This window comes from Hibiscus syriacus, unplaced genomic scaffold, assembly GCF_006381635.1.
Source record: "Hibiscus syriacus cultivar Baekdansim isolate YM2019G1 unplaced genomic scaffold, ASM638163v2 tig00111402_pilon, whole genome shotgun sequence".
NCBI classification, from domain to species: Eukaryota; Viridiplantae; Streptophyta; class Magnoliopsida; order Malvales; family Malvaceae; genus Hibiscus; species Hibiscus syriacus.
Window position 1 is genome coordinate 7029506 of NW_024063082.1, and position 20085 is coordinate 7049590.

The window sequence follows — 20085 nt, forward strand, 5'->3', positions numbered from 1 at the left end:
TTAAATCGTGAATAATGCAATTTACCTATAGTTTAAATATATATTTTCATTTTCATGTAATTTATTGTTTATAATTTTTATGGGTAAATTAAACTATTACTTTAGTTTTATTTTAGTACACAAATTTTATTTTTTTTCAAAATCATATAGTTTAGGTTATATTTTGGTACCTTAACATTAAAAATTTAACAGAACTAATGATGTGGTATTTTCTAATAATGACGTGATATTATCTTATAATGACATATCAATATCATCATTAAATTTTTAACGACAATGAATTAAAAAAAATATTATATATGATTTTAAAAAATAAAATTTATATATTAAAACAGAATAAAAATAATAATTTATATATTAAACACATAATTTATCTCATTTTTATTTACTTCGTAAACCGTTTAATGCATTAATCTGTACACGAACAATAAATAATATGCTGACACGTACTTGAAAATTTTCAAAAATTAAATACCAACTTTATTGACAAATGACCGCATGTAATTCAGTAACAGTTGAGTAAATAAAAATCCTATTGTTTATTTATTTAGTTTTTAATTTCAATTCGAAAATTGAAAAAGTAGATCGTACGGCATGCTAACCGGAATATAGACGGAAAGAAGTAAAGAGGAGGGAGAGAGAAGATAACAGAGGAACAATCTTTATCTTCTGCTTGGGAGTAGACAGTATTCTGGCAGATAATTTTTTGGGCAGCATAGCATTACTAAGCAAGGCCCTAGAACTGGAGGATTTAGGAGTAGGAAGGCTGTTAATTTTATGGGAGCTGAAATCCCAGTGCAACCACCACCACCAGCGGCTATGGGGTATTTTTGGAGTTAGGGTTTTGCGAAGACCTTAGTTAGATTCAAAGGAGGAAATTGAAAAGTAATGGATGGTGGGCGGAGATTAGCTGTGAGCCCAAGGCCTTGCTGTGGACGGAGAATAGTCGCATCGAAGAAGAGAGGGAGAGCGGATGGCTTTGTTAACAGCGTCAAGAAGCTTCAGCGAAGAGAAATTTGCTCCAAGCGACACCGTGCGTTCTCCATCACCGACGCCCAGGAGCGTTTCCGCAACATTCGCTTGCAGGTTCTTTCTTTTACTTACTTTACCTAACCCTGCTCTAATTATTTTATTATTGCACAAATCTTCTTCTATATATACTGCTATTGCAATTAAAGCTTGGATTTTTTTTATTTTTCTATTCAATTTACATGAGAACTCTGCTTTCGGATATAAAATCAAAGTTAAAAGAAGTTTTAAATGGTGGAATTTTGTTTCCAAAGATTCCTGATGTCGATTTTAATTATTTCCTTGTTTGATAAAGCTTGTTTGAGAAATTCGAGTAAGAAATATAAGCTCAAATATATAGGAGGAATATGTTGGTAATATGTTGCACGTGTATACATAGGAGGAATATGATACTCATGATCCAAAAGGACATTGTTCGATGGTATTATCATTTCTGAGGAAGAGGTCAAAGATTATAGAGATTGTAGCTGCACGAGACATTGTCTTTGCTCTTGCCCAATCTGGTATATGTGCGGCATTTAGCCGAGGTGGGAATCATGCTTTACCTTCTAAACTTGTTTTTGATTGTCTTTTTTGTTCTATCTGCATCAAGAATTAGATTGCGGGTATTGATATTTATTGTTTTTGGATGCAGAAACTAATCAAAGAATATGCTTTATAAATGTCACTGCTGATGAAGTTATACGAAGCTTGTTTTACAATAAAAACAATGACTCACTCATCACAGTCTCAGTTTACGCATCAGACAATTTCAGCTCTTTGAAATGCAGAAGTACAAGGATTGAGTATGTCTATCCATTTTAACCTCTTTAGAACCCTTGTCTTATTCCATTTTGATCTGAAAAGATAAATGGGGGAAAATATCAAAGAAAAACATGAAATACTGCTTTTGGGATGTTTTCCTTCTGAAACTATTCTGTTTGATGGACAGATACATACGGAGAGGTCAACCTGATGCTGGTTTTGCTCTTTTTGAATCTGAGTCACTGAAATGGCCTGGTTTTGTTGAGTTTGATGATGTAAATGGGAAGGTGCTCACTTATTCCGCACAGGATAGGTAATCACTCATCTATTGAATCCCCTTTTGTGCTAAACTCAATTGGTTCCTTAACTAGATTTCTGAGTTTGATATATATTGTTTTTGTCTTGTAATCAGCATATACAAGGTGTTTGACCTAAAAAATTATACAATGTTATACTCCATATCAGATAGAAATGTACAAGAGATTAAAATCAGGTAATGCTCCTTTCATGATGGTTATGTGTTCTTCCTGCAAGAATAAAGATTCATTCATTGATAATAAAAGGGAAACTTTGTGCTTTTCTTATTCTTCTGTACGTATTAATAGTTGTTAATAATTTAGGCTCCTCTTGATTGTTGCTTAACTGTTGTATACATTATGCATTTTATTCTTGTAAAAATTTACTGTTTTTCTAATTATTTAGTCCAAACAAACAAGAAGTAAGTACCGGCAGTAACAATCAAATGGTGCCTTAACTTGTTTGCTTTAATGGTTTCTCGTTACGTAATTGACTTCATTTCCATCATTTATTTTTGACAGTCCAGGGATCATGTTATTAATTTTCGCTAAAGTTGGTGGCCATGTTCCTCTTAAGATTCTTTCAATAGAGGATGGTACTGTTCTCAAATCTTTTAGTCATCTTCTTCACCGGAATAAGAAGGTGGATTTCATTGAACAGTTCAATGAAAAGCTTCTTGTGAAGCAGGAAAATGAAAACCTCCAGATTCTTGATGTAAGCATCTTTGTGAATATTCATTTATTCCATTCCAAAAATAGGAGGTTCGGTAGCTAAAAAAAATTCTACACTGTAATTGTGCAGGTCCGCAATTCTGAGCTAACAGAAGTTAACAAAAATGAATTTATGACCCCGTCAGCATTTATTTTTCTGTATGAGAACCAGTTATTTCTTACATTTAGAAATCGGACAGTGGCTGTGTGGAATTTCCGTGGAGAACTTGTAACTTCATTTGAGGATCACCTTTTGTGGCATCCTGACTGCAATACTAATAATATATACATCACAAGTGATCAAGACCTTATTATCTCATACTGCAAGGCTGACACTGATGATCCATTATCGGAAGGAAACGGTTAGTATTTTCTTTCCTTATACTTCTTACTTTCTTGGAAATACAACCCTAAAACTCAGTTTTAAATGCCTGGCATGTTGGTAAAGCAGGATAATTTGTTGGTTTATTTAATGTTCTTTGTTTTTCGCATCTTTCTTTAGTTTGTATTTGTTTCACCATCTGAATGTGCGGCTAATGAATTTGTTACATCCCTGTTATGGCAGGCTCCATTAATATCAGCAATATATTGACTGGTAAATGTCTTGCTAAAATAAAGGCAGGCAACAGTTTCCCTGTGGAAAAACAATGCAGCTGCAGTGGCAAATGTAGTTGCAGTTTGAAAACACAGAGCAACACGTCGAGAATTAGAAGCACAGTTGCAGAAGCATTAGAAGATATCACTGCTCTTTCTACGACGAAGAACGCAATGAGATTTATACTGGTAATAGGCTTGGTTTAGTTCATGTGTGGTCTAACTAATGGTTTGATTTTGATTAGGATTTTATTAATGTAATATTAGTTGAGTTGTTTGTTGTGAATGGGGGGGCTTTTAGATTTTCACGGAACTGTACCGTTATTAACCGTTATTGTATCAGAAATTCATATAGTTTGTGTTCTAAATGATCTTATCATGTATGAAGTGTGTGTTTGTGTTGCAAATAAAGGAAGGAATGAAAGCGCAATCTCAGGGATGTGTTGCGGATACCCGACTATCATGGACTGGGACATGGGCTGAGTTTTTTATACCCAAAAATCTCGGATACCAAACATTTAGAGTAGCCGAAAATGCGACTACCCAAATATGAACACCCAGTTCCGTGTTAACTTATATTAATCTATTGGTGGTGTCTAGCCGATTCATCAACCCACACAAAAGGGTTCTCAAGAAGAGAAGAAAGTAATTTATGTTTTTAGTTATGGTGTTTGCGGGTGGTGAAACCAATTGGAGTGTGAGTTGGTGTGCTTATGGGGCAAGGAAAGAGGAATGGAACATTCTTTTCCTCTTTATTGTGTAAATATAAATGTGATATAAGGTATTAAATACTAAAATAAGTATATTAAATGTTAAAACTTGCTATGAAATCTAAATACGTAAGAAATGCTTGGCGGTGATGCTGCGCAACAGAAGAGATGAGATTATGATATCATGGATCAATTATTACCTTTGTAATTGTTTGGTATGGATCACGTGGTAGTTCACCTTTTCTTTTTCTTCAAGCAGTTGTAATCATAATAGAATTTGAAGTTTTCGAAGTGTATTCAATAAGCTCCGTTCTTAAGCTAGAAATGGCGACGTGTGTTGTTTTTGCTTTGAAGTAACTTCAACGTTCCACTTTACCACAACTACAACGCTACTCTCTCAGTCTCTCTCAAATCAAATGCGGGAATTTTGTTCTTGTAGAATTTTCATTTTCCACTACACAAGAAGTTGAAAAAGGTAAAGCGTGAATGAATGCACATTCTTCTGATTTTGCATCTCTTCAGATCCTGGATTTAACCTTAAGCTAAGTTTCAATCCGTACTTTTTTTTTGAATTGTTGGATAAAGAACGGAAAGAAGAAGAACCCAGAAGAGATGGACGGAGGAGATGCGATTTTAGATTACGCAACCATTCAGATTATGCCTTCTCAAAACAGGTTCTTTCTCATTTCTCTTTAGTTTTTCTACAACTTTCTGCAAATTTTCAATTATTTGATCTATTTTTTGTTTCAAGGTATGAGGCATATACATGTCGTGGTAAAAATGTAGAGAAACTGAGTGTTGGGGTTCTTCAAAAACTCTTGCCTCATTTGCCCGAGCTTAACAACTTGTACACCCACAGATCCATTTCCAGTTCAAATTCCAATGCCGCTAATTACAAACTCCAACCCCCCAGCAATCTCAAATCTCCCGTATGGTTTACTATATCTACTTTCTCCAGGTTCTTTTCATTTCTTTTTTCTGCCCACGTTTTCTTAGTTTACTCCGTCTGTTGCTGGAAAAGCAGTAAGGTTCCTCCCTACTTTGCATTCACTAGCTTTTACTTTCTCAGATTTTTAGATATTGTGGGTTCTACTGATTTATTGGATACTGCTAAAGTTATTGAAGCTGAGATATCTCAATTGGAGGAAGCTAGAAGATTTCATCTTTCTCTATATGCTCAGGTAAGTATCCTATGTCCTAAAGTGTTTGGAGGAAGCTAAAAGATTTCATCTCCCTTGCTAAACTTTCATTTTCTCAGGGTCATCAAAATCATAATCAAAGTAGCGAAAATGGTAAATCTCAGCAGTTTGGAGTCCAGAGTTCATCATCAGAAACATCAAAGTATGTTCACTCCATTGATATATAATATATATATATATATTATTTTGTTAGTCAATGTGTTTTAGTCTTCTCGTTCTCCTGCAAATTCAACCGAACTTTGGAAACCTTTGCTAGGAATGAGCTCTTACGCGCTATGGACTCAAGACTTGCATCATTAATAAGTAAGTTAGTTGCAGATTTTAACCAGGTGGTTGGAGAAACCTGCTCCTATGAAGAAATCACTCATCTAGCAAAGTTTTCGGAAAATTTCGGGGATAGCGATGTAAAGTAAGTTGCCTTCCAAAAAAAGTGCATCAATCCTTTGGATTTGATTTACCCAAAGAATTTGTAATCGCAATCTTCTTTTGCATCCCAAAATTTTTGTAACAGTTTTCGAGTTGAATTATAAGCAACCAATAGATCTTGTCAATATCCACTGCAGGAAATTTGTGTGCATGTTTCTAGAGCTGAGAGAAAAGTGCGGAATTGCTAACCCTCGTAATGACGAAAACTCTTCATGCACTCATGCTTCAGTTAATGGTAGCATAAACAAGACTGATAGAAATAATAAAATTTCAAAGCCAGTAAGTTCTGAAACACCAGTTAAATATGGTGTTTCACCAGCAAAAGCTGCGCAGGTTGAACGTCATAGATCAACAGAAAGTGAGGAATCTTCTGACTCAAGTGAGGAGAATCCAATATCTGCAGAAAGAAGTCGAGCTCTTATAAGATCCGCATCTCCTAGACGTTCAGCATCTCCAATGAGAAGGGTTCAAATTGGGAGGACTGGCTCGCGTAGAGCCCCTGCTCTGACTGTAAAGAGCCTTGGTTACTTTCCTGCTAAGAAAAGATATCATTTCAAAAAGATGTAGCTTCAGATGATAGTGAAGAGGAAGGAACCGGACACATTAAGAAACCTGAGAATGATGTTCAGCGAATGAGTGTTCAAGATGCTATAAGTTTTTTTGAAAGTAAACAAAGGGAGCAGATCGCTGATGTTCCGAAAAGGAACTCGTTAGCAAATGTATCTCTTGGTCCAAGTAAGTCTGCATTTAGAAGATGGAGTGCAAGCATGGGTGAATCAGCTGTCCAATTCCAATCACAGAATGGTTCTGAAGATCATCCTGTTTCAGAGCCTTCTAATAATGTCATTGATAATGATATTATGGAGAGATCAGCAGAAGTTAATTTGGAATCTGATACTAGGACTGGAGCGGAAAACATCAAGGAAACCATTGATGTGGGGTTAGAAAGGCTGGAAGAGAACTCTTGTAGTCCTATAGATATTCAAGGGGTCACAGATATATTACATGAAGAGGAAGCTAATGAAACGTCAAAAAGCACAGTTGAATGGAACCAACAGAAGGAAGTGGAGTTGAACCAAATGTGCGGAAAAATGAAGGAAAATCTGTCTCCAGAGCAGAGAGGTGGATTTTATCACCATTACAAGGTGAAGAGGGATCAAAAACTTAGAGGAGAGAATGTTGGAAAGCATGCTGAAAAAGAAGCTAAATTGAAGCAATGCTAAAAAATCTTGATGAGAGGAAAGCTAGAATGGCTTCCACCAATGTGAACAGTATTCATAAAAATGATCCTCCAACGATGTCCCAAACAACTGTTAAGAATTCCCAAAAGTTACTGAAGAATCCTTCACAGCCTGCTAATACAAGGAAGGAAACCAAAAAAATTTCAGCTGAAAAGGTGTCAGCCAGAATATCCCCCTTGCCTGCTACTCGTAAGTCATGGCCTTCAACACCATCACCGAGAACAGCAGGGGCATCACTGGTTAAAATTCCTGCTGCAATTTCTTCTTCTGGCACAACATCAACACGTCGGAAGCCTCAATCAGCACAAGCAGCAACTGAGTCCTAAAGTGGAAAATTCCCTGCCACAACGAAGAAATCCAAAGGCAACCCAGATCGAGAAAAGAGGTTTAGAGGGTGTGAAGGAGAAGCAGGAACAAAAATTGATGAAAAGCAGCAAAACAACAAAAACAAAAACAGCAGCGGCACCTGGGGACTCTTCCGGTATGTATCCAGCAAAGCCTAGTTTGTATAACAAGGTTACGAAGAAAAGTAGTATAGTTCCATTGGAATCAAAGCCATCTCTCCATAAAGCTTCGGGATTAACTTCTAGCGGTCGTGTTAACAAGACTAAAAATCCTTCTCAGTTGGAGGACTCTTTGAAGAACCCTGAAAATTCTATTGATCCTCAAGAGAGTGATGTGATTGCTAATGCTTCTGTCTTGGTGAGTGAGCATCAGGATCAGGATGTTTCTTCGCTGGATCATTGTGATGATATTACCCTATCAGAAACACAGTTGAATAGCCATCAGAAAGGTGATGTGGTTGAGAGTGCTAATGAACTTACTACTGGTCTTGATGCTGGCTTAAAAACTATTGCAGGGTCTTCCCAATGTGAGGAAGAATCAACCATCTCGCCAACTGCTTGAATGGAAAAAGAAGAGCTCCAGAACCTGCCTAACATATGTGATGAGAAAGCGGCTGAAATTACGTCTTCAGCTGGCATAGCACCTATTGAATCAACAAGTCCAAGGGTGCGGCACTCTCTGTCGCAGATGCTGCAAGAAGAAAGTAGCGAAGGTTATATTAATGAATGGGGAAATGCTGAAAGTCTGCCTGCAATGGTTTACCAAAAAGATGCACCCAAGGGATTAAAGAAGCTGTTAAAGTTTGCTCGGAAGAGTAAGGGGGATGCAAATATGACTGGCTGGTCTAGCCCATCAGTCTTTTCTGAAGGAGAGGATGACACAGAAGAATCAAAAGTTATTAATAAGAGAAATTCTGATAACCTAATGCGAAAGGTTGCCCTTAACATAAAGAACCATGGGCTAGAAAAGACATTGCTGTCTGATGGTTTTGACCATAATTTGAGTTCTCATGAGCTTCGATCTGGTATAGTTTCTCTTAATCATAAATGCTTTCTGTCAAACTGTTAAAGAATCTAGATGTTTGTAGGTCAAACGAACAGATGAAAATTGCTTTAATGCTTCTGTCTCTTCTTTGCTCAACTTTCTGGGAAATACCAAAATATTTGCAGACAAATCTCATTAAGAGAGTACCGTGGATTTTGTGTATGCAGCTCAATCAGGTATCAGAACGTTTAATGCACACAAAGTGCAGCATGGCAGCGTCTCTGCCACAGCCTCGACGACCAAAGGTCAGTTCCCATATTCTTTTCTCTCTTGCAGTTTCCTTTTTTTTGTTTCTTGGAATAACATTTCATTTTTTAACCGTGATGGTATGTTTTGTGGTTTTGAATTGCAACCCATTGTTTGCCATTTTTTTTCAGGGACAAGATCATTCTTCCTTTCAGCATTTAGGGGTGGTAAACCAAGTTAGAGAAGCTTCTGTAAAGCTAGGATGAATATAAAGAGTAGAGGTTATCGTTGTCCGCGGTCTCCGATACTATGCTACATAAACTTCGTTGGAGAAAGAATTTCCTCTGCATTTCTGTTATTGTTGTAATCTTTTGCGTGTCAGCTGTGAAGGATCATCTCTACATTGGTGGAGTGTTCACGTAGATATCAGTACATTAGGATTTCCATCATGCTAAACACATTGTTCCCTTTTAATCATTCATTATGTTGAGAACATAAAACCAATGGTGAATTAATTGATTTTCTTTTCTTTGGGTGCACATTATACCAAAATTCAAATGTTTCAAGCCTTGTACTTGGGAGTCCTATTTACAGCTCTCAGCTAAGATCTTGTTTCAGTCCATTGAAGCTTTGGGAAAAGAAAATTGAAGCGGTGATGTTCAATGATGTTGTGACAAAATTTAAAATTTCTTTATACTATAACAAATCGTAGTTAAAAGATCATTTATTAACTAATTATAGTCTAATAATATTAGATCCTTTAAATAAAATTCGAATCTTGACTTTATGAATAAAGTAAATTAGATCTAGAAGATCGCTTTAATAATGATCTTTTGTAAGTTTTGATCCAAATCAATTAATTAATAAATCAATATAATAGTTTTTGTAAGTTTTGATCTAAATTAATTAATAAATTAAATATTGATGGTTAAATAATAAAAACGTTTGTTAAGTTAATTAATGTTTGTTTTAACTTAGATTATCATTGATTTTTTATACTTTTCCACGTAATTTTTTTTATTTCATTTAATTATTCGGAATAGAAAATGAATAGATAAATAGATATAGTTTGTTTATTAGAGTATTATAATGAATATATTTTTTTTTTTACAGCTCATTATTTTTCTTTTGTTTAATATTAACAATATAGGGATTAGTTATTACGTTAAACCAACTATTTCAATGAAAAAAATTAAATGGACTAGATTCAAAACTTGTATATAATACATGGACCAATAACGGGATTTGACCATTTGATTTTAGGCGAGACAACATTAGTTAACCCTGAAGTTCTTAGGCGAAAGAAAGGAGTCACAGTGACAAGAGGCAAAAACAAAAGGAAGATATAGAGCAGTGAAGTGAAGCAGACAGTAGAAAGAGCCAGCGTTCATAAATGGAGAAGCTTAAATGTTTGGTTCCGGAGAGCCTGAAGCGGAGGGTGGCGGAGAGCAGTATCGATGATCTTCCTTCACTATCGTCTTCACTGCTCCAATATTTCCTCAGTTTGCCACAATTTCACCAGTTGATATCAGAGTTGGCAGCAGAGCCATCGACCCAGGCCGGTCTTTGTGCTAAGAACAAGGGCGCTGCTTTGGAGTTGAAGCAAAAGGGAAATCAATGCTATTCCTCTGGAGATCACTCCCAGGCTTTGCGTTGCTATTCTAAGGTCTCTTCTTCTCTTTTATACTTTTTACCTAAATAGTGAATGAATTTTCCCTTTCTTGAGCTTTCTCTTGCTGGTTTATATGGAATAACAGGCGCTTCGTCTTTCTCCCATTGACGCCTACGAAACTGGCAAGAATCTAGTTGCCACATTGTATTTAAATCGTGCTTCTTTATTTCACGTAAGTTATACACACACTTTCTGATTTTTTTTTCTTCCTAACTTTCAATCGTTCATCTAATGTAAATCTCTGTAAACTGTCATTGTTTTGGTTTTCAACTTTCTAGAAAATGGGCCTGCCTATGGAGTCTCTTCGAGATTGCAACAGGGGTCTAGAAATTTCTCCTTCCTATCCTAAGGTACATATTAAACTCATCTTCATAGGCTCAGTTTCAATACTTTTCAATAATTAATTACTGACATTAGTATAATTACGTATGGCCTCTTCCTTCACATTCATTTGCATTTGCTCTCAAAAGGAGCCCTGGCCTCGGAGCAGTTACTGTCTATATCAAAATATGAAAAATGGGCTATGAAATTTTGAAGAGGAAAATAGGATTGAGGGGTAAAACACTAGAATAATGTTTGTGTAGGAGGGTTTGTACAATTGAGCTCGGCTTGTATGATTTGAGACATTGAATTTATATATATGCCCCACTATATTTTTTTGATAGAAATAGGAGGTCTCATTAAAAACCTCCCTCTTAGTTGACTCTTGTGGAAGAGGCAACTGGCTGAAGGAGGAAAAGAGTACCTCATCTTATTGATAAACCATAATTACATAAGATTACAACTTACATAATAAACTTCCTGAAATAAAATACAAACCAAAACAACCATAAAGCTCTAAACATCAACCAATCCCCTCCTTAGCTAACTTGTCTGCCTCCCAATTGCAGCTCCTAGGAATCCTTCTAACAATAATACCCCTAGCAAAAACTAAGGCCCCAATTTCCCCAACCAAAGTACTGAAAAACGTTGGGGCAGAATATGGCATCAAAATTCAATAAACTGTTGTTTTACAATCACTCTCTAGGATTAGTCTTCCCTTCAATGCCCATTCAGAAGAAAGGAATAAATCAATTCCTTGCTTAATAGCTTTCAGCTCAGCTAACGTAAGAGGACCAGGTCCCACAGCAGTAGAAAAGGTGGTTAAAGTAGAACAATTCGAATCTTTCAAGACTCCTCCAATTCCACCCTGTAACCCATCACCTCTTACCGCCCCATCAACGTTGAATTTAAAGAAATTAGAAGGAGGCAGAGACCAGCAAAGAACCTTCTTCTTTTTATAGGTTTTAATAGATAATCTGTCTGCAAGAGATGGATCCCCTACTAGTAAGTCAACCTTAATATTAGCATGAGGGAATTTAGCTAAAAACCATTTAACCAACCTAAATTCTGGAAATGAAGAACATAGATGAAGTGTCTAATTTCCAGTTTTCAAACACCACTGAATTCCTAGCTTTCCATAAAGACCATAAAACAACTCCGGGGATAAACTTCCAAATAGTAGAATACTCTCTTAGATAAGACCAAGAATAAAGTAGGGAAGAAGGTTCTTGGGGCAAAACTGAAGAGATATCCCAAAACCTTAAAAATCTATTCCACAGCTCCTCTGCAACCGAGCTAGATATAAAAAGATGTTGAATTGATTCCTCATACTTATGACATAAAGGACACAAAACATCTTCCAGAGTAACCCCTCTTTTCTTCAGTTCCACTCTAACCGCCAATTTCAGGTGAGTAATCTGGCATAGAAAAGTTTCCACTCTAGAAGGAGCCAATCCAGACCACACCCACTACTTCCACTGAAAAGAACATCCAAATCTGCTTGAAATAGTCATTCTACAAGATTTAACCGAAAACAAACCATCACCTTTCCCCGACCACGCAAGAAAATCATCCACATATTCAGTCAGGACTATGTTATCAATCAAAAGCATTAAAGAAATCCATTGATCCAATTCCCAGTCACAAAGATTCCTCCTTAGCGGAATGTTCCAAACCCAACCATTATTTTCAAAGCCACCAATTCAGCCACTTTTCCCCTTTTATTAGTCGATAGAGCAAAAATCCTAGGGAATTGAATCTTTAAAGAAGATCCATTGACCCAAACATCATTCCAAAAATCAATTGACCTACCGTTCCCCACTTGGATCTTCGAATTGGACCTCAAGCACTCCCCTATCTCGTCCTTTTTCTCATAGTTATTCTGAATACCTCTTCATAACCAAGAAACTTGAGGACAAACAACCTTGCATATTGACAGAGATAAATTACTGACATTATGCTTACAGCAAATTAATTTTTTCCACTGAGAGTCTTTCTCATTTGCATACTTCCAAACCCATTTCCCAAGCAAAACTCTATTAACCAAACTCAAGTCCAAGACTCCCAAGCCACCCTCTTCAAATGGTTGACACACTGTACTCCAATTCACCCAATGAACCCGTTTCTTGGTTGTTTCTTCACCCCAAAGGAATCTAGCCATTACTGAGTTTAGTTTCTGGTTTACCTTAAACGGAATTTTGAAAATAGAGAGTATATGCCCCACTATATGGAAAGACCTCTATCTTCTTTTTACGGATATAGCTTTCTTTTTGTCTCAAAGTTGCATATACCAGTCTTTCCTTTCCTTTTGTGATTGTTTTTGTTTCTTTTTTGTGCTTATTCCACCAAACTAAGCAGTTTCTGGTGACAGTAACATTTCTTTATTGTAGGCGTGGTATAGGAGAGGTAAGGTAAATGCTACACTGGGCAACTATAAAGATGCAGTCCATGACTTAACTGTTGCTAAGAATATGGAGACATCTCTAGGGGGAAAGAAACAGATAGAAAGTGAACTGGAAATACTTGCACATGATCATGAGAATAAAAGTGCTAAACCAGTTCACCAGAGCCAGAAATTTGTACGAATTCCAGGTAAGATAGTAACCTTTGCTCGGCACTCATGTATCTCTGGTTTTCACCTTCAAATTTTCGTCAATTACCAACCCTTTTGTCTTTCACAGATTTTCCTTTTCTATCAGCATTTTATTAACTGTTTTTTCAGTGTAATTTGAAGGACCTTGCATTCTAATTTTTTTTTTCATGTACGTTTTCTAATTTCTACTTGAACCTGAAAGTGTGGTAATATAAAAGATGATATTAACAAGTAAACAATGACAAGTTATTGGGAATACTGGAATACTTTTCTTGTTTGTTATAATTGTTGCAATCTCTTGCAGAGTAGAATTCTTTTGCTTATAAATCCTTAAGCAGGTTTTACTGCTCTCTGTATCAGAGGCTTTGTAGATTGGTTAGATTTTTTTATTAATTTTTATTACTGTTGATTGCATTATTGATATACACTTGTATCACAAGATGCTTTGTTTTTTCTTTGTTAAATTACTAAGACATCACAAATCATCTGCCAGATGTGCCACAACAAATAAAACTACAGTGTGTAGAAACAGCAGACAAAGGAAGGGGAATGATTTCACAATTTGACATTCCTGAAGCTTCCTTGATTCATACCGAAGAACCTTATGCTGTGGTATGAATCTATTATATTATTATTTATACGTGTTATTGTTTATTTTATCATTTGATTTTAAATGGTTTTAAATTTGAGTAGGCATTGCTTAATGAGTAATTAAGAATGTTCTTATTTTCTCTGTAATAGTTTGCTTAATTCCATGTTCAGTGTCCTCTTTGCTTCTTTTCACTTTGTATAATTATACTGGTTGGTATCCACCACTGTTTGAGCATTTCAGTTTACTACTTAATGATATTTAATTCCTCAACTTTATATTTTTGTTACGTTTAATGATTTAATTCCTTAACTTTATATTTTGGGTACATTTAATTCCTTAACTTTATTACCTAAGGTTTGAATGATATAACTGGTTTACTTTGATACACTATTATATGGATTTAGGGAATTATTGTGCTTAATCTCCCCTTGATTCAATTCATTGTACTTTACTGAGCTCTAGTCGTCCACATGTGATACATACGTAGATATAATGTCCTGTTCTCTTGATGTGAAAAACTGAAATTGAAACTCAAATGAGAGACTGTTGTTGCATGTTTGTATGCATTTCATAAGTTAGTGATAAACGGGAACTAGATAGGGCTTCTCTTTTCTTTATCATTAGATTCAGATTGGTTAAGTGGTTTTTGGCCAAGTTCCCTCAAGTTTCCATCTTGGTGGACTCGCTGATTGGTGAGCCCTCCTTAGTAGACAAGCTCCCGAACAAAGGGGTTGAGTGTTGGCCATTGCAGAGATGGCTCCCTCCACCGGTGGTTTTTTACAAACTGAATGTTGATGGTGCAGTACGGAAGGATTGGTTGGCTGGGGGTATTGGGGGCATTTTAAGAGACTCTTATAACGTCACTCTAGACTCTTTTTCAGAACACATCGGCCCTCGTCCTCCCCTGATGGCTGAGTTGAAGGCGATTAGAAAAGGCATTGAGTTCTTCTTCTCCTCTATTTGGGCAGCTAAGGGTAGATTGATCGTGGAAAGTAACTGTAAAATTGTAGTGGGTTGGATAAATTTGTTTACTCCTGTCCCTACCTGTTTTATCAACCTAGTTAAGGAAATAGAGACCCTTGTAAAGATTAGGGAGATAATCCTTAGGCTGATTCCTAGATGTATTAACTGGGAGGCTGACAAATTGGCTAAAGAAGGGATTGGGTGAATTATAGGGCATTTCGGGGTGCTCTAATTGTATTTAGAGGGCAGTAGTTCTGGTATTGTACAAGGAACATTGTCTTTCTTTGGGTTTTTAATAAAATTGAGGTACACTTTTCCTCCTTCCGCTAGTTGTTCCTTTCCCCTTGTGGTATGGGACAACTATGAAGGGGTTTTTTAATGAGACCTCCTACTTCTATCAAAAAAAAAAAAAAACAAAGAGTTTAGGGCTTAGAACGAGGTGAAGAAAATTGTACTAAAAGATCCAGGCCAGGCTTACATCTGCTGAGATGTTCTTTCTCTTTCGTTTGAGCATGAGTGGGGTTTGTTGCACCACATGAGGCTGTAAAATAACCTGTGTTTTATCTATATGCTTAACTATGATGTTTTCTTGCTTCAGTTCATCCTTTGGTTGTGGAAACTTCCAGTTCTGGTAATGGGGAATATAACTTTTTACTTGACCATACTACATGCAGGTCATTTTGAAGCAGTACAGGGAAACCCATTGCCATTATTGCTTGAATGAACTACCACCAGATACAATTCCCTGTGTTTCATGTTCGCTGCCATTGTACTGTTCCCAGCATTGCCAAATGCAAGCAGGTGGACAAATACATGTAAATTATTCTAGTAAAATTAACATCCACAAAAAGAAGCCCAACTGTAATGAAGAGTATCCAGATATAACTGGAGGCAGCGATTGCGATCCAAAACTTAACCACATATCAGAACATAAACATGAATGTCAAGGTGTGCACTGGCCTGCAATATTGCCTTCTGATGTAGTTCTGGCTGGTCGAGTAGTAGTGAAATCCATGGAGCAGAAAGGAAAATTTACTGATGTTCCTAATCTTTCAGAATTTTTGGTATATTCTTCGAGTTTAATGTGGGTTTAATTCTGTAATGGATAACTAATGTCAAGGGCTGATATTCCAGCTTATGGCCTGTAATTTTTCTCCTTGTAGGGGCTTTGTGAGAGTTATTCAAAAATGCTACCAGAAAGCAAATTGGAACTACATATATATTCCATTGTATTGTTATTTTGTCTCCAACGCTCGTACAGTTCTGAGATGTCAATTAATGGGAACTCTACATCACAGGTCCTCTATCATTCTTTCTGTGATATCCATTTATATTTGATGAGAAATTGTACTACAATCTCCATCTTTTTCTTACTAACATCAAGTATAGTGTTACTGTACCCTCTAACCTCTTGTAATTGTCTTTTTAATGCTTGATTATGTTCACCTTAGGAGTGAAACTGAGACTTAAAGTTTCGTTCTGTTTAAATCTGAATCAAACCCTAAAAAATAAATAAATAAAAACCGGAGGATAATCCATTCCCAAACAATTCAGGAAGCAATAGAAGGGATGTAATCCTTTTTGCATAATGTGGAGCTTCTTGGAGCTAGCTTTATTTTGATATATTCCTAGGAGATAGGTAAAGACTTTTCTATACATTCTTCGTCAAGGTTTTTGCTTGACATGATTTTAACCCATGTTACCTCTCTTCACTTGGTCAATATGGCTGATGTGCAAGGTCTTAGTGAAAAATCAAACAAAACCATAAAAATACTTGAAAGATTTAATCCATTCTCTCTCTCTCTCTCTCATATAGTCATATATGCTATTCATATGTTCAATGCTTTCAATAACCAGGACTCTGTATATAAATTTTCAACACGTTAATGATTTTGTTATTGCGATTCAAGTTTTTGATGCATATCCGTTGTAGTCACATCACCCTTTTAAGATGTCTTTATGTCTCAGAATTTCCCATTTTTTCCATCCAACAATGAAGTTCTGCATCAGATATCCGTGTAGTTTCAGATTGATACAAGTGTTTTGCAAACTTTTGGCCCCACCCAAAGACTTCTTACTTTGGATGTTTGTGCTGTTCATATGGCTTCATTTCCTTTACTGCATAACTGATCTTCGCTAATCATTGGGATCTGTTTTCTGATTCATATGCAGATTGTCATACTTCTATCTCAAATTAGAGTGAATTCTATGGCAATTGTCCGTATGAAATCCAATGATTTTCATGACCAGCAAGATTGGTTTCAAAAGTTATCCTCTGGTGAGGCAGATGTAGCTAGTAGTGTGGAACAGGTTTGTTTTATTGTATGCTTTTAATTTTTCCTATTTTGTGCTTCTTTTCCCGTGTTTGTCATATTCTTTAACAACCTGCTTTTCATTCCTTACCTTCAATATCCTTTGCAATGATGTTGCAAGTAGTTGAAAGCTATGTGTCAGATTGGGTATGTGCCCAGTGCAATTATGCTCAGTTTCTCTAAGAGTTGAGAGTTTAAGGGATTTTTAATTATATCTCCTTTCTTTTCTTGGCATTCCGAATGATGAACTGTAATGCGGTGTTAAGTCCATTCTTACATCTCTAGGAATGACTTGATCTGATTGATCAATGGCTTCTTAGATTTGTTTAGGCTAGTTTATTGTAATGAGTTGCCAAGGTCCAAATATTTAGGTACACATGTTTTTCGTAAAAATATGGAGACAAGGACTTCTGCACTGCAGCTTGCTTTATTTTGTTTGCACCGTGGAATTGAAATATAACAATACATCACATATCAAGGAGCTCCAATCTATTTTTGGACATTCTTTTTTAAAATTTTGGATACTGTAGGCATAAAAAATATCAGTGGGTATTTGTGGATGTAGTCAGTAGTATACAAACCAAAGCAAAAAGTGTGCGTTATTTATTTATTTAATTTGGAGAAATAATTTGGTCTTTGTTTTTAGTTTCAATTTCGGGAACTAGACTTCAGTTTGGTTTAAAAAAGTTCCTTCCAAACTGTACCATGACACCCATCAGGAAACATTCTCACTAATTCTCACTTGCTTTGCATTAATTGATACCTTTATAGTTTGATTTTGTACTGAACATGTGCAATCTTTTCATTAGTTTATGTTTTCCCCAGGTCAGAGTAGGTCAGGCTCTTTACAGAGCTGCCAGTTTGTTCAACCATTCCTGCAAACCAAACATTCATGCATATTATATTTCGCGTTCACTCTTACTACGAACAACAGAATTTGTAGCTGGTGGTTGTCCCCTGGAATTGTCTTATGGACCTCAGGTATTCTCTCTTACACACATCCTTCTTGTAGGGGAATGGTGATGTTACTTCTCCAGAGTTGTGTTACATCTAATCTTTTGCAAACAAGGCAAGATCAATTTCCTTAATTTAGAGTTCAATTATACAGGTTGGGCAATGGGACTGCAAAGACCGCCTTAGATTTCTTGAAGAAGAGTACTTTTTTCGATGTTGGTGTCGTGGTTGTTCCAAAGTGAATGTATCTGATCTTGTAATTAGTGGATTTTGTTGTGTTAATCCAAATTGTTCTGGAGTGGTTTTAGATAATCTTGTGGCTAACTGTGAGAAGAAGAAACCTAACATTCTAGAAACAATCAGCAACGAGTCTCATTTGCAGGTACTTCAGTTTTTCTTGGTGCAATTTAGTAAGCATCATCTATACAGTAGAAGAATGACTACAGACTAGCTACTCCACCACAAGATTTTCAACCTTCGAATTTATGCTAAATTTTTAATAAAATATTTTTTTAAAAGTCCTATTTATGAATGGTTAAGAGAAAGTCTAATTAAAATTCAACTTCTTCTAATAAAAGATGAATAATGCTGGCAGAATGAATTTTACTTGATTAATTAATGTACTTTTTGTAAGAACTGAACTAAAGCACGTTTTACTTTTGTGAATATTACTATTTAGTTTATCAACTATTTATGGGGTATTATTTTGTTGGTTTCTGTAGAGTTAATCAGATAGATCATGTAACTTTGTCATTCTATCTCCAGGTATACGAGTCAGATGATTCTGACGTCAAGAAAGTGGCTCACATATCACTTGATCAAACACATAGTTCTCTCCATATTGATCCCGGGTATTGTTTGAAATGTGGTTCCTATTGCAACTTTTCATCTAGGAGTGAAGAAGTTAAAAAAGCTTGGATTGATCTCAGAAGGTACACAGTTAATCTGTACTAAGCTTTTGTTCATGAGTTTTTATAATATATATTTTTTCTGTATCTTGTTATTTTTAAAAATATCTCATTAGGATTATCATCTTTGATTCTATGTGTACTTTTCGCATTCATTTAGAATTATGTTGTAACATATACTGTCCAGCTGCGGAGAAGCATATATGTTTTACCTACTGTGTGTTCATTGCTCAATAGATTGCAGGATTCGATAGCTTCCAAAGATATGTGCAGTACTAGTCTCCCTGATGCCTTGAGATCTCTTTGTATTTTAAGATCAGTATTGCATGCTTATAACAAAGGCATTGCAGAAGTAAGTTCCATCGACTAGTTATTAACACCTTCTGTGCAGCCAATGTGAGTTTTGTAAGAGTTACCGGGACAGTAATACGAGATGTAACCACCTATGACATTGTCTTTTGCAGGCAGAAGACATTCTGGCAAAGGCATTTTGTTTTATTGGAGATTTTCAGATAGCTAAAGTCCATTGTAAATCATCGATTGAGGTAACTGTTTACTAGTTTAAGAATTCATATGGTGGTGTGTATGCATAAACTACTTCACACACTTAAGATTCCAGGAATCATATCACAAGGTTAGGAGGATCACCGTTTCCCATTATCTACTGAAATTTGAAAGCTCTCGATGAATTTTAGTCATTCGGGTAATGATAAAGTCGATTAAGGATGCCCAAATAAGATTTTCATAGTTTTGTTATTGGTTGCAGATACTGGAAATGCTATATGGGTCCAATCACATTGCAATTGGAAATGAATTAGTTAAGCTTTCATCAATTGAGTTAGCCTTGGGTGATTGCACTGCTGTCAACAACATAAATCGAGTGAGTGCTATATTTTCTAAATATTATGGGCCACATGCAGCCACTATATTTCCTTACCTACTGGTTCTTGAGAGAGAAAGTTGCCGTGTTGTTAGCTGAAAATGGAAAAACCTTTTCTCTCTCTCATCAATCAGTATCCATTGCTGTTGTTTCTGTAAGCATCTTTTGGCAAACTGATACCTCATATTTCATAGTCATACCACCCCACAATATGTTTATACAGAGGGGAGATATCTACATTCATTAGTGTAAAAGTGTATACAATTTCTCAATTATATTGATCAAATTAAAATTTATGACCCAAATTTAAACATTTTTATTCTTCTTTATTTCTTGATTAAGAACAAAAATATCAGTTTGCTTTT

At 35.9% G+C, this 20085-nt stretch overlaps 2 protein-coding genes and 1 pseudogene across 3 annotated transcripts; all 3 read left to right on the forward strand.

The window, feature by feature from the left end:
• The first annotated feature begins 587 nt into the window (after positions 1-587).
• On the forward strand, positions 588-3740 carry LOC120161667. Its single transcript, XM_039171883.1, has 8 exons — positions 588-1086; positions 1409-1556; positions 1664-1814; positions 1961-2086; positions 2186-2266; positions 2592-2784; positions 2872-3142; positions 3346-3740. Exons 1-8 carry the CDS (start codon positions 889-891, stop codon positions 3579-3581), a joined length of 1404 nt encoding a protein of 467 aa, XP_039027814.1. The 5' UTR covers positions 588-888; the 3' UTR covers positions 3582-3740.
• Positions 3741-4612: 872 nt separating this feature from the next.
• Positions 4613-9065, forward strand: LOC120161662 (annotated as a pseudogene).
• Positions 9066-9846: 781 nt separating this feature from the next.
• LOC120162448 (SET and MYND domain-containing protein 4) lies at positions 9847-19926 on the forward strand. Of its 2 annotated transcripts, XM_039172599.1 has the most exons (14): positions 9847-10191; positions 10283-10369; positions 10476-10547; positions 12909-13110; positions 13605-13723; positions 15341-15730; positions 15830-15964; positions 16839-16976; positions 17804-17959; positions 18087-18314; positions 18698-18864; positions 19078-19192; positions 19305-19385; positions 19607-19926. In XM_039172599.1, the coding sequence occupies exons 1-14, from the start codon at positions 9919-9921 to the stop codon at positions 19817-19819; spliced, it is 2376 nt and encodes a 791-aa protein (XP_039028530.1). In that variant the 5' UTR covers positions 9847-9918; the 3' UTR covers positions 19820-19926. The 2 variants fall into 2 exon arrangements, 1 of the variants encoding a protein (XP_039028530.1); XR_005519550.1 differs by lacking the exon at positions 19607-19926 and having other exon boundaries at positions 19085-19192; positions 19305-19346.
• The last annotated feature ends 159 nt before the right edge of the window (positions 19927-20085 follow it).

Excerpts from the sequence above, each read along its gene's own strand:
- LOC120162448 (XM_039172599.1), top strand. The coding sequence starts at position 9,919 with ATGGAGAAGCTTAAATGTTTGGTTCCGGAGAGCCTGAAGCGGAGGGTG. Across the intron at positions 17,960-18,086 it reads AATTGTCTTATGGACCTCAG|GTTGGGCAATGGGACTGCAA; the intron begins GTATTCTCTCTT and ends TCAATTATACAG. Across the intron at positions 19,193-19,304 it reads ATAACAAAGGCATTGCAGAA|GCAGAAGACATTCTGGCAAA; the intron begins GTAAGTTCCATC and ends TGTCTTTTGCAG.
- LOC120161667 (XM_039171883.1), top strand. The coding sequence starts at position 889 with ATGGATGGTGGGCGGAGATTAGCTGTGAGCCCAAGGCCTTGCTGTGGA. Across the intron at positions 2,087-2,185 it reads ACTTATTCCGCACAGGATAG|CATATACAAGGTGTTTGACC; the intron begins GTAATCACTCAT and ends TCTTGTAATCAG. Across the intron at positions 2,785-2,871 it reads AAAACCTCCAGATTCTTGAT|GTCCGCAATTCTGAGCTAAC; the intron begins GTAAGCATCTTT and ends GTAATTGTGCAG.